Raw genomic sequence first — 14,385 nt, forward strand, 5'->3', positions numbered from 1 at the left:
GCGAGAAAAGTAAATAATATCATTCAATTTAATCATAAATTCTACTGAAGGTTTTGCGTCCATCTCCCTACCCATTCATCTTGGTGGAATACTTCAGAACCCTTCGTTTAACATATGACAAACCATATATCAGAATAAACAGCAGACCTTACCGAACAGAAAGGTGTAAATCAGTCCCCTGTACAGTTAGCCGTTCTAGACTAATCCCGTTTTGAATTTGCAGTAAATTTCAACATACATGGATGTCTCCAAATTTGGGATTTAAGTTTTACACTGTGTTTAAATTGTTCCACATTATTTCATAACGGGCCAAATACAAAACAAATATTACAAATGTCGCCTAGATATCGGTAAATCAGAGGACAGCTGACTATAAGAGTTTGTGAAAGTAGCCTTAATGATCACAAAATGCTAAGCATGCATCTGAGTTTCTTAAAGCTGAGCTGTGCTTAAATTGTTCAATACATGATTTCATAACAGGCCAAATATAAAATAAATGTTAAATATAGCCTAGATATCTGAAAATATTAGATGATCAGATGATTTACAGTTATATGTAATATGTCATGTTTTATGTTTTTGTAATGTTTCATACAGTGATGCAGGTCTACTGCAGTGAATACAACTTTGATAATTTTTATAGCCTACTATAGTTAACTTTGGCCTTGGTGCCCTGACATGTGGCCTTTGTGCCCCCCACCAAATATGCCCAACTGAAGGCCAAGTGGCCTTGCCCCTAAAATGGTGAAATTCCAAGCCTGATAGTGGGTATGGCCCGTTATGAAGGCCAGTCGGTCTTTTAGCCCCGTTCATTGGACTAATACTAAAGGAGGACTTTGTTTACTACTCTGGAAGGTCTGGACTGAAACTTTGTGCCTTCCTTGTTCTTATTGCACACTACCTTAATGTTGCATCTCTTTGTTGTTGCTCATGTAGAGCAGTGCTGATTGAGCCCAGTTTATAATTTCAATGATTGCATTAGCCCAAGTAATGGGCTAGGGACAAAGGCTGCTTAGATTTGTACACCTTAAAATGTTTTATTTTTTGTACTTCACCTCAAGCCTGAAGTATTTTTTGTAGCTCAAACAAATGTTTTCAAAATTGTGCAGTATAGTTGCTTGCCACATTGTAATTGACTCATATTTGTGCATTCATTCAATTAAGGTGATTGAGTTTTAGTTAAAGAAACAGTTCATGAAGCATCCTACAAATGCAGGCTCATTTAACACAGAAAAAGGGTAGCCTGTTATTTTAGTTGGCTTTACATTCTGCTATGTTACAAGTATTTTTCTTATTTTGCACAGACAATGTTAACATTTGGAAAGCCTTGTTGCATTCAAGAATGCATCCAGTGGGGCATCACAATAACATTAAGCATGTTGTGTTAATTCCACAACAGGAGATATGTGATGTTACCTAAATTAGTTTTGAGGAAAAATAACCCATATATCGACATCGGTATCGGCTGATATCGGAATCGAAATTTGAGAGTTGGACAATATCGGCATATCGGATATCGGCAAAAAAGCCAATATCGGACATCCCTAACTGTAGCCTATAGTATATACAGTATATACAGCCATACAGTATATTATGAATCAGAGGGATGGCTCTTGAGTCATAATCTGAAAGTGCTTGTGCACAGGGTGAATGGTGAGCATGTGAATAGTGTCCCTTCAGAGCCCTCTCCTCCCAAGCTCTCTACCGAGACGATTGACCCAGTGAGGGCACTACCCCGCACCTGTGTGGTTGTCAGACCCAAGCATTTGAGGAACCGGCACAATGTCAAGGCCCACCCTGGAAAAGAACACGGGGAACCGGAGATTACTGCATGCTAACTCGAAACCTCAGGTCAGACAAGCAATACTGGAAAACATGTATGTGTTCAGTACAAGATGACACAATTGACTTTTGAAATCCATACGTTGTATGACGATACATGTCATACCATGCAGTATATGATTTCACAACACGTGTCAAATAATGTCTACTTTCAAATAAAATTTTAAAAAATCAGACCAATAGTGCCATGAAACATACAAAATAAAAAGTGATGATGGTAATGAAAAGTATGTATGACTGCTGAGAGCTAGTTATGTACATGCAGTTAGTAAGGCACAGTCATGCAGCGTCATCCTACATACATGCGGGTGAAATCCAGACCGAGACGTTGCTCACCGACTGGACTCGAATCCTAGAGCAGTAATGAAGATGTTGATGAGAACTGTGAAGAAAACCATCACTGTGGCCACATTGTTCATGGTGTTGAGTTTTCGCTGTTTCCTTACGTCGTTCAGATCATACTTGACTAGAAGGATGAAAGAGAGAGAGATGGGGTCAGACCAGTACCGTGAGCCCATATGACTTAGCAGTTTACACTTCGGGTGTCCCGCAGGTGGGACAACTGCAGTGGCCCCCACCTCCCCCCAACATTCTAAATCAATTGTATGCACCATATTGCTATGTAGCATAGTAATATTATACACCATTTAAAAGCTTGGGAATCCATATATGACAACATTTTTCATGTACAATCTGTATAGTGCTTTACATGATCAGATTAATCTTACTATGTCTCAATTAAATTTGATCAAAAATGCCCCCCTCTCCCCCCCCCCCCTCCGCCTTTTGTGCCTCACTATTAGCTGCAGTGTACAGTATATCCCTTAGCAATAAGTAGATACAGCATATTGGGTATTGAAATATTCACAGGAATCCCTAGAAATTTAACATTCATGTTGTTTTATCCAATATTAGTTGTGCAGATGTATAGTCCATCTTATACACACCCATTGAACCAACAAAGAAAATGCAAAAATAGAGACATTTATGTAATCATTCCATATTTTGTGTAGTCATTCTATATCAGAACCCCTGACATACATTCCAAGTCTACAAGAAACCTCAAAGTGTTACCTTTCATTTGAGACCAGAATTATGCTTCTACACCAAGAGGTTGCCACACAGTAAGCATTTTTTATTGTCAGTATGCATTTTGGGTAGCCCAAAGTCCTATGGGGAGTTTCCATAGGGCATTTTGCAAAAAGCATGAGCATATCTTCGCAAATAAGGGTCTAAAGTACTCATATTTCAGCCTATATTGATCTACTTTGAGATACAGACTCACAAGACCTGGTAGTGGGCCTCAGTTGTGTTTCCAAGAAAAAATAAATGACCCAGAAGGGCAGAATGTGGTCATTTCCAGAGATGTACAAAACTGCCTAAAAGAAAAACTATCATTCTACCATTTGCCACTCTCTGACAGTTCATCACACAGTCAATCTATTGGTACCAAAATAATCTACTACCATTCAGATAAACACCCAAAAAGGTCAGCACTGGCTTGTCATGTCATAGCTTCATCAAATCATGCCCATAAATGAATAAATATGTACAGCCTAATGTATAGCGCACACATGTCTGAACCATCTATCCAACAGTGCAGTATATGTGTACAAGTACAGTACATCAGCACTGATTTACATAGATGATTTAAAACTGGGCAGTGCGCAGTGACCTACTTCAACATTAAATAACATAAATATTGCAAGATGCATGCAATGTAAGACTCTGATGCAATGGTATAGACTCTCTGCCACTATATGCTCATAACTGCAATTCAGCATGCCCCCCCCCCCCCCAACACACACACTCCCCCAGCACAATCCACCCTACGGCCCTGAATAGCACCTATGGTATACTGACCGATGAAGACCAGGAGAAGACCCACCACCACCTGCAGTGTGATAGACAGACTTAAGAGCACAATGAGAGGGATGAAGAAGCGGTACGCAGGCCCCACGTAGAGGACCGTCTTCAGCTGCGATGAGTTGGCCATCAGCAGGGCGACATCCAGCATGCTCTGGGCCGCGCTCTTCTTGGTGGCGTAGTGGTTCATGTCGATTGGCCGATTTAAGTGCCCTGTTTGGCCAATGATCTAAGGTGGAAGAAGGAAGGTTGAATGAGCAGGACATGCTGTGTGGTTGTTCCTGCAGAACAGCACATCTAAGAATGTTCATGTGTAGCGCTAAGATCAATGGGTCCTTTTTCTTTGAAGTAAAAGTTAAACTCCTTCATGCTACTGAGAACAGTTAAACGTCACTCTCAAGGTTGTTCACCGTAGACTAAAATGGGGAAGGTCTTTACCTTCTGGTCAACAAATGTTTTCCCTGGAACGAGACTTCAACATGCAAACAGCGGTTAGAGTGTATTTCACCACGGCAACAAAACTGTCCGACTTTCAGTTAAATCTTACATGCATTATTATTAGCCTATGTTATAATGGGACATTCTACCACGTATACGTTATCCGTCCTAGAATGCTTTTAATGAATACAACTTGTATAATTAAAAAATCTTAAACCAACTTGGCAATTGATATCTGTTTGTTGTTTTGTAAAAGTATATGTCATTCATTAAGATATCAGATGCTTTTCATTCATTCATCCAAAAAATATTAGGGAAAAAACACCATCAATAACACATTGAAGTTATTATCATTTACAGAATTTACATAAAATAATTCACACACAATTCTATATTATGTGTTGTATTATACAACTGTCCCTATGTGTTTGTGCTCTGTCATGTTAACATAACACAACACCACATACAAAGTGTCCAATACACTTTTCATAGGAAGTGAAATCATTTGACAAAGGTGACACATTGTCCTTTCGCCTAAGTTATTTTTTTTATTAGGCCTAGACTCTAGAGTAAGGAATTGGGAGATCAATTCAAACCCACAGAAACCACTGTGTGGGACACTTCCTTCTCACACTCACTCAATCCTTCTTTATTTGCTTTGGCATAGGACACTCACTTTGTGTGTGTGAGAGAGATTTGTCATGCTTGAATTGGGTATGGGCCCCATGGGAAAGGTGTGTTCACCTGGCTGGTTTCTGTCTAATGAGCTTGTCACTACATGCAAATGTCAATCTGTTTCGGCAAAGTAGGCTTCTATACATGGCTAGGAGAAAATGATACAGGCATTATAGGCTACTAATGACTAATGTAGGCTAGCACATGCCCGCGTTTCAAACAATAGGTGGAAGTTCTTAAAGGTTTACACTTGGATTCAATTTCCAATGACACCGTGCGAAAGTTGCCGTACAAACACCAAAAGTCAAGGTCAATTCCCTAGGCTACACGGCCGTCAAAGGTGGAGTCTGCCTGACTGAAGGACAACACACAACACTCTTAGTGACTGGAATTAAATAATAGGCTAATGATAATTTTAAAAAGACGTAAACAATAGCTTTAAATTGTGTAACATCCTTCCTGGCTGTCTAACCGGTTAGCCTAAAAAGCTCCGTTGTCAATTTGCTTAGTGGCTGCATCAGAGGACAGGACATATCTTACAAGTTTATATATCGCTTCTCTACGATGATATGAAACAAGACATTTGGATTAAACTTACTTCCTCTTCTTCCAATTTGTTCAAAGCCATATTTTCTCCATTGGGCACTCGACCTTCGCTCTCCATACCAAAGTGCTGTAACCCGCGTCAACTCTACAGAATCAATTATATTTCTATTCACTTTAAATGACCGGCAACGGTGACACACCTCAAGTCAACAAAATCTCTATAGGCTGTCGTTCATTAAATTATAATAGCGACTAAGGGACAGTGTTGCCCAACCAGGTCTCCACTCACAAAGTAGGCTACTCATTGAAGTTGAGTCCCTCCCATGTCTCTGCCAAGCAGATGTTAAAAGATAACGCCGCACTCTGGTGAGACATCACCATTGGCATGTAGGACTTCAAGAGGAAACACCAATTCGTCGCTTTTCGTATCTTTCTTGAGTGGCCCAACGAACTCATCACACAAGAGGAAAAATGTCAATTTTAAAAAACGTACTAGGTCCTATTCAATATGTGGTGTAGGCTATGATCAATTCATTCAGTCGGTTTCCCCCTCATAGGAAATAGATTAGAACTAAGTCTAGACTTGAAAGTCCCAAAAAAGAAAACAAATACATAAAACAGAAACAAAAAGCTTCTACTTTTAAGTGGCTTGAGTTCTTAGGCTGGCCTAGCAAAGCCATCTTTAATTAGGCTTAATTATTAGTATTTTCAAATGTAAAGTTTGTAGGCCTACAACAAGACATTTTATTAGCTGACATAAAAAGACAAAATGTTTTACATCAATATTCAAGATATATACAGTGGAGTGGGCATGAAAGTATTAGACACTTGCATAATTTACAAAAAACACACTGCTTCTATTAGATCAGCAGATTACTCATTAGGATGGGTGGAGAGGAAGCTGGAGTATTTATTCTTCAGAGATTCCAACATGGTAGCTGTAAAAGATAGAAACGATCAGTCGGCATCCAATGATGTAATTTGTGCACTTTTGAAGAAATTGCCCAGCTGAAATTAAATGCTACAAACATTCCTTCAAGTTTTCTTCCATTCAATAATTCTGGACAAAATACTTACATTTACACTCTTAGCTGACAATTTATCCAAAGGGATAAATATATCATGAGGATAGACGTTTTCTCATAAATCAATCAAACAAAAACAAACATGGCACAATTATTGGCACCCCTGTATTCAAATCAAAGTCTAAAGTCGCCTCCCTCTGCCAATAAAAGAGCTCAATCTTCTCCTGTTACATCTCATTATCATAAAACCTCAAAAAAAATATTTTTACAAGCCTGGTGTGGCTACAGGTTTGAAATCTTTGAATAAATATGGAATAAAACTTGACACCTCAAACCGAATTTGAATTGCATTTGAATGGCCAAATTTGAGCAATTGTGATTGAGGAACCGAATTTAAATGGTATATGCAAAAATTGAATGATTGAAGCTGAATCCCAGTCAACTTGACTTAATATAATATTTTGAAATTGAAGCTCTGATTTATGAATTATCCTCACTGAAAATGTTCCCTCTTTCACATTCAGTTCTCACAATTCAGTTTCAGGAGACAAAAACAGCTGGTCACTAGGGAAGAGCAATCGAGCGCAGATCAATTGTGATCATAGCATAGGAGCCTGTCTCCACCAGTGCATGACTAGAGCGGAGCACATAGCACTGTAGATACCAAAGAACATAGCACCCCCTCAGCGAGCCGTCTACAGAACCTCCTTACAAACTAACGAACAGTGTCGGAGACGGAGGCTCCCATGTTGTGATGATGATCACACCATGACCCACTTTTAGTGTCTTGGCAGAGGTATCCAGATCTTGATTTATAATGCAGGTTTCCATGGAGTTCATGATGCCATGACCTCAAACTCACTCATGTACGCCAAACCTACCAATGTGCCAGTAGCAACTCCAGCCAGTAATATTTGTAGTTAAATGACAAGAAAGGCTCTTTCCTGGTATGCCTTTTAAATAAGCAGTGAGCAAGGAGGCGAATTTTTTTTAAACTTATTTTTACTCAACTTTACCTGGGGTTCCAATAAATGTGTAGGGCACTGTATATATGTTTGTATAATATAGTACATATATATTTTTGGTAACATCTACTCACTTAGGCTCTGCATTTCTCCACTGGTGTGAAAGCGCTTTCCAGTCTGCAGATCGGTTAAGGTATCATTCATGGATGATGAGGTGTCTGTCAAATGTTCATATGCCTTAAGTTCCTGAGGGTGCCCGTGTGAGAGAGGAAACCAGAGAAAGAAAGAAAGAAAGAAAGAAAGAAAGAAAGAAAGAAAGAAAGAAAGAAAGAAAGAAAGAAAGAAAGAAAGAAAGAAAGAAAGAAAGAAAGAAAGAAAGAAAGAAAGAGCAAAGCGGTACATTTAATGTTAACTTACAATAAAGGGCCATCCACACTGATAATGATAACAGTTCATTAAAACAACAATATACACGCCAATACTATAACGACAACAACATGAAGAATGACATTGTTGGGGATCACTTAGAGTTCTGGGGCTTAAACCTTACATTACTGTATTTTGTTGAAGCTTCTCAAGGGCTTTTGTGTAAAATCAACCAACAATGACTTCTTAAATGACCTGGTCAGTGCCTTACTTGTGAGTGGTCACTATGAATAGTGCATTTGTAAATGTAGATGTGTAGAGTAAATCTAAAGAGTGTAAATGTATACTGAAAATAAATAAGCTATACCATGTTGCTGGCGTGTAGAAGCTGGCGCACTGTCTGAAAGGTGTCTGTGTTGAGGGGAGGTTTCGGCAGAGGCTTCTCGCAGTAGCCCTTGAAGTCGTAGTAGATGTGGCCAAAGGTGGACATGAGCTGCTGCAGGTCTGTGGCAGCGACACGCAGTGTGCACGGAGACAGATCATGTCGCGGTGGGGAGCTAGGGACCGACGTGTCAGACTCCAGGAACTCACACTGACATGAGGATGAAGATGATGATGATGTGGGAGGCACCAGGGAGAATGACGGAGGAGAACAAGAGAACAGGTAAGAAAGAGAGATATAGAAACAGTGTAAGCAGGGGATCCGTTCAAACAGGGCAGGAGCGCACACATGCCATTTGGCAAGTCACCTAGAAAGCTCATTTGTTTTTCCACTTTCCCCAAAATGAACAAAACTGACATCACTGATTTCCCCCACTGTGGCCTTCATGTGAAATCAACAAGTCAAGTCAACTTTATTTATGTAGTACATTTCATGTGACAAGCACAGACCCAATGTGCTCCACGTGTAACATGTTATAGCATATTTAAGAAATTCTGTCCCATCTTGTGCATGAGCTCTTTTTTTAATTAATTTTTTTATATATATATTTTTTTGGGGCTTTTTGACTTTATTTGGACAGGACAGTGGAGAGTGACAGGAAGCAAGTGGGAGAAAGAGACGGGGTGGGATCGGGACATGACCGCAGGTCGGATTCGAACCTGGGTCCCCGTGGGCACTTGGACCTGTATATGGTACGGGCGCTGTAGCCTGCTGCGCCACAGCGCCCCCGTGTATGATCTCTTTTTGACTTTGAAGCTTTTATGGACCCTTTCAAGAGAGTTCCATTATCAGCATCATAGTTGGCCCCACAAGGCTTCCATATGTTAGAAGTAGATTGGGGCCCAAATAGAACGTTCAAGCATTGTTTTTGTTTTTATTGTTGCAAGGGTCTATATGGGGACCAACCTCTTTCTGAAGTTCTTCCAAAGTGTTCTTGGTTGACTGCAGCTGTGCGGTGGCCTCCATCAGCTCAGCCTCAGTGACTTTCTTAGGGACGAACTTCTGCTTTCCCCTTTATGACAAAACAGAAATGTTTCACATTAGACACACAAAATTTACTTTCACGATTATATAAGATTGTCTGTATGGGTACTGGGTAGTTGACAATCTAATAGTGTTTACACTTCAAGTGGTGTTAAGAGTACTTATCAACAGGGAGGTAAATACTGACTGCATTTCAAAATAACACTTTGTATTAGTGGGTCAATAATTATTTGATTAGCAGATTTCAAAAAAAAAAAAAAAAAAAACACCCAGCTTTTTGATAACATATTAATTGGGTTGAGCCAATGAGAGAAACAAATGAGAGAAAAAAATGCAGCCTTATGCTCTACTAAAAAAAACAAAACAGTTGCAGCCTTAAGGCCCATTCACACCAAGAACGATAACGATAGCTATAAATAAATATTGTTCTCGTTAATATGAATGACGACGTTCACACATAAACTATAACGATAACGACATGAAGAACGATATCGTTGGGGATCACTTTCAGAGCGATTTTCAGAACGATAAAAAGCTAATAGCCAATCAGAACCCATCAAATTTTAACCGTCACATTCATTAACACAAGGAGAGACTTTGTTTATCGTTGTTCAGTGTGAACGCTTTTATCGTTATGGTTATAGTTATCGTTCTTGGTGTGAATAGGCCTTTACTCTGCATTCATAAAGCACCACTTATTTATTGACACCTAAGTGCACACAAGTCCTTAATTTCTTTCACAGTATATCCATATATTGGTATATATTGTCCAAAGCGGAGCACTTGCCCAGCAGAGGAGGTCTTGCCTGCCGTGGCCATGAGGCACCTGACGTTGGATGGCAGGGGGCTGAGGGTTGAGCACTGCAGCTGCTGGAGCAGTTGGGACTGGGACACGAGCTCCCTCAACAGCCGGTTGCTCCTCTTGGGGGCCTTAGGGTCCCCACACGAAGTAGGCCTGGGCACAAGGCAAACATTAGCATCAGATGGGCACCTGCAGCAATACTTTAGCTAGTTCCAATCAGACGTTAGTTTAATATTACAACCATGGCAGCCCTGAACATGAGTCAAAGAACCAGGATCAGATGGGTATGAGCAATAATACTTTGGCTCCAATTAGATGTTTATTACAACAGTTAAAACAATAAAATCATGTAATACATAAACCCTTAAAATAATATTGCATTACAACCTAAGGTTTGGACAGACAAGACAGAAGATTGAGAAAAGCCAGACCTAAAATAGTGGTAAAAACAACTACAAAACTACAAGATAGGCTTAATACATAAGTTATACATGTAACCCGGTACCATTCTGTATACTTCAATACTAAACAGCAGCAGCCCTGGGAACTGTGTTGAAAAAATCCCTGTCAGGCTTTAGAGGTATAACATACCCATCAGAGGAGGCGGTACTGCTGTCTGGACAGGTAATACTGCTGTTATTGGATACAGGGCCAGATATCAGACTTATGAGTTGCTCTAGGAAGCAAAGCTGACGCAGTGGAGGAGCATCACCCTGGTGAACGGAAAGATCAGGAGTTTTACAGCGAGACAGTACAACCACAACAAATCAATAATATTTTAAAATCACACTGAGACCCTAAGTGGACATGAAAAAAACATCAACGTGCTTGACATCACATTCTGTTCATGTGCGTCAGTGTCGTTCACACATAGCCTAATGTCTGCATGTTAGCATCATATCTGAATCACCCCAAAGGGTCAGACCTCGTTTGACAAAGAGCCGCATATACTGCGAAGGACATGTGTGCATGAAAACTCTGGTGTGCAAGCAAAACATGGGTATATCAAAACAAACAATTTGTTTACGGCTAAACTTATTCTAAATTATTAAAATGTATGAGTTAGGCCAGTGGGCCTTTGAACTGCTTTTTACCTTTATTAAATCCAGGTCGTTGAGATTACACAGCATCAATTCATGGCCAAAGTGAACAAGTACTGCATGAAAGATAATGCAACATTAGATAGTCAGGCAAAGTCCACTACCCAAATAATCACTTGAAATGTTGTGACTTGACAAACGCCCAAATAAGCCTTCAGCAGGGGACGTGACAACATCCATCCACCCAGCTTGGCCGTCTTACCATCCGCCTGACCTTCTTTACTCTTCAGCACATCGAGCTTTGCATTCAACTGTGGACAAATGCTTTAAGAAAGAGATGACACATTTTGGCACATGGCACATTTTAATTCTGACCTCACAACGCTAAACATCTACACATAGATGTCAATGTGTTAGTAATTTAACGTTTGCATAAATGTTGTTCAATAATGTACTTGTGCTTTGGGTGATAGCCTAATTGGTGTTCTTTCCGGGGTAGGAATGGGTTATGTAATGACATGCGAGTGAACTTTTTTGTAGGGGAATAGACCTAGTATTTGACCAAGTGGTATTCTGGAAAAATGGCAAAATGCTTGAATATACATACCTGACACATATCCATTTTAAAATTTCAGTGCGATGAACAGATGGGGTGCACATAAGTTCTTGAATGCTTTCGGCTTCCCTCAGACAAAGGCCTTCTACCAGAGGGCACCCAAGTGTCTAAAGTGAAACGTTGGAACGATCTTATTTAGTTAAGTTACAATATTTAAGCAATATGGCAGAAGTGATAGTGGGGTTGGTAAGGGATACGCTCACAGCTGTGGTTCCCCTTGTGAAAAAGAACGGAAGAAAGATATAGAAATCTTATAATTTGGAACTAATGTCAAACTTAATGTCATAGTATTTTGGGATATAGCCTGATATAAAAATATAGTATTTTGGTACATATCATATGCCTACTACAGAAGCATAATAACATAGCAAGACAGAACATCATAAAAGTCTAAGATCTTTGATAAAAGTATGTACAGGTGCTGGTCATATAATTAGAATATCATGAAAAAGTTGATTTATTTCAGTAATTCCATTCAAAAAGTGAAACTTGTATAATGTATACAATTCATTCCACACAGACTGATATATTTCAAGTGTTTATTTCTGTTAATTTTGATGATTATAACTGACAACTAATGAAAACCCCAAATTCAGTATCTCAGAAAATTAGAATATTGTGAAAAGGTTCAATATTGAAGATACCTGGTGCCACACTAATCAGCTAATTAACTCAAAACACCTGCAAAGGCCTTTAAATGGTCTCTCAGTCTAGTTCTGTAGGCTACACAATCATGGGGAAGACTGCTGACTTGACAGTTGTCCAAAAGACGACCATTGACACTTTCAATTGCCCATTGAAAGGAGGGCAAGACACAAAAGGTCATTGCTACTTTAGGCTGGCTGTTCACAGAGCTCTGTGTCCAAGCACATAAAGAGAGGCAAAGGGAAAGAAAAGATGTGGTAGAACAAAGTGTACAAGCAATAGGGATAACCGCACCCTGAAGAGGATTGTGAAACAAAACCCATTCAAAAATGTGGGGGAGATTCACAAAGAGTGGACTGCAGCTGGAGTCAGTGCTTCAAGAACCACCACGCACAGACGTATGCAAGACATGGGTTTCAGCTGTCGCATTCCTTGTGTCAAGTCACTCTTGAGCAAGAGACAGCGTCAGAAGCATCTCGCCTGGGCTAAAGACAAAAATTACTGGACTGCTGCTGAGTGGTCCAAAGTTATGTTGTCTGTTAAAAGTAAATTTTGCATTTCCTTTGGAAATCAAGGTCACAGAGTCTGGAGGAAGAGGAGAGGCACAGAATCCACATTGCTTAAAGTCCAGTGTAAAGTTTCCACAGTCAGTGATGGTTTGGGGTGCCATGTCATCTGCTGGTGTCCACTGTGTTTTCTGAGGTCCAGGGTCAACGCAGCCGTCTACCAGGAAGTTTTAGAGCACTTAATGCTTCCTGCTGCTGACCAACTTTATGGAGATGCAGATTTCATTTTCCAACAGAACTTGGCACCTGCACACAGTGCCAAAGCTACCTGGTTTAAGGACCATGGTATCCCTGTTCTTAATTAGCCAGCAAACTCGCCTGACCTTAACCCCATAAAAAATCTATGGGGTATTGTGAAGAGGAAGATGCTATACGCCAGACCCAACAATGCAGAAGAGATGAAGGCCACTATCAGAGCAACCTGGGCTCTCATAACACCTGAGCAGTGCCACAGACTGATCGACTCCATGCCATGCCGCATTGCTGCAGTAATTCAGGCAAAAGGAGCCCCAACTAAGTATTGAGTGATGTACATGCTCATACTTTTCAGTTGGCCAACATTTTTTAAAAAGCCTTTTTTTGTATTGTCTTAAGTAATATTCAAATTTTCTGAGATACTGAATTTGTTATCATCAAAATTAAAAGAAAAACATTTGAAATATCAGTCTGTGTAATGAATGAATATAATATACAAGTTTCACTTTTTGAATGGAATTACTGACATAAATCAACTTTTTGATGATATTCTAATTATATGACCAGTACCTACACACACACCCACACTAGCTTATTACCAAAGATCCTTAATATACAACCGTCTCTGTTATTACTATGTTTTTTTAAGGGTCGGACGCAGGCACGAGGACTAATTGGCTTCAAGTTTTGACATCGCAGAAAAATGTGGTGATGATCACTACACGGGTTTTCACGGTAAAGAATGTCTCGCCCCTGGACATTTTACCCCCCACTAACGTTAGCAACGTTTAGGACGACCATGACGCTAGCAAAACGCTAGCAAACCACAGGTTAAGTGTGACGTTGACCTAAACATTAGCATGCTTAAAAATCAAAGATTACTCAATTAAGAAATGTGGGTAGTTTATCACTTCAAATGAGAAGACCAACATCTGCGAATTTACTAAATAACAACTTCAGGGTGGCTACTAACGTTAGCTAACGCTAGAAAACAGCACTGACATAATACTTTACCATAAGCAAAGCCTGACATTATGCACTTCGGTAGTTGATCATACAGCAGTTTATGACCAAATTCAAAATAACTCCAAGTTTACCTGTAAAGTGTTGTAAATCTCCTGTGACAGCTTCGCTGCATGTTGTTGTTTTGAACCACCCGCCATATCAGCAGGAATCGCACTTTGCTTGCTCTTGCTCTGCTTTCCCTACTGGTGCTTTGCTCAACTGGTGCCTTTATAGAAGTTAGCAAACGCACTACTGCCACCTATGGTGTTGGAGTGTAAAAGTTGGAAGGGGGTGTAGGCCAGTGGTTCTCAACCTTTTTTCAGTGATGTACCCCCTGTGAAATATTTTTTCAGCCCCCTAACCAGCG

At 39.9% G+C, this 14,385-nt stretch overlaps 2 protein-coding genes across 3 annotated transcripts; both read right to left on the reverse strand.

The window, feature by feature from the left end:
* Positions 1 to 1,012: 1,012 nt before the first annotated feature.
* LOC143114572 (ninjurin-1) lies at positions 1,013 to 5,983 on the reverse strand. 2 transcript variants are annotated; one of them, XM_076276240.1, is made up of 4 exons: positions 5,420 to 5,983; positions 3,706 to 3,937; positions 2,179 to 2,308; positions 1,013 to 1,797 (listed from the first exon to the last, which is right to left on the reverse strand). In XM_076276240.1, exons 1-4 carry the CDS (start codon positions 5,483 to 5,485, stop codon positions 1,731 to 1,733), a joined length of 495 nt encoding a protein of 164 aa, XP_076132355.1. In that variant the 5' UTR covers positions 5,486 to 5,983; the 3' UTR covers positions 1,013 to 1,730. The 2 variants fall into 2 exon arrangements, with proteins under 2 accessions (XP_076132355.1, XP_076132356.1); XM_076276241.1 differs by having other exon boundaries at positions 2,145 to 2,308; positions 5,420 to 5,982.
* Positions 5,984 to 6,082: 99 nt separating this feature from the next.
* haus7 (HAUS augmin-like complex, subunit 7) lies at positions 6,083 to 14,178 on the reverse strand. The gene is made up of 10 exons (XM_076276239.1): positions 14,111 to 14,178; positions 11,599 to 11,714; positions 11,254 to 11,315; positions 11,046 to 11,107; positions 10,543 to 10,664; positions 9,937 to 10,104; positions 9,072 to 9,177; positions 8,091 to 8,315; positions 7,492 to 7,603; positions 6,083 to 6,305 (listed from the first exon to the last, which is right to left on the reverse strand). Exons 1-10 carry the CDS (start codon positions 14,174 to 14,176, stop codon positions 6,241 to 6,243), a joined length of 1,104 nt encoding a protein of 367 aa, XP_076132354.1. The 5' UTR covers positions 14,177 to 14,178; the 3' UTR covers positions 6,083 to 6,240.
* Between the last annotated feature and the right edge of the window lie 207 nt (positions 14,179 to 14,385).

Source organism: Alosa pseudoharengus, unplaced genomic scaffold, assembly GCF_046254945.1.
Source record: "Alosa pseudoharengus isolate Yale_2024_CS ecotype anadromous, Long Island Sound unplaced genomic scaffold, YU_APseudo_1.1 YU_APseudo_1.1_scf_9, whole genome shotgun sequence".
In the NCBI taxonomy this organism is placed as follows: domain Eukaryota; kingdom Metazoa; phylum Chordata; class Actinopteri; order Clupeiformes; family Clupeidae; genus Alosa; species Alosa pseudoharengus.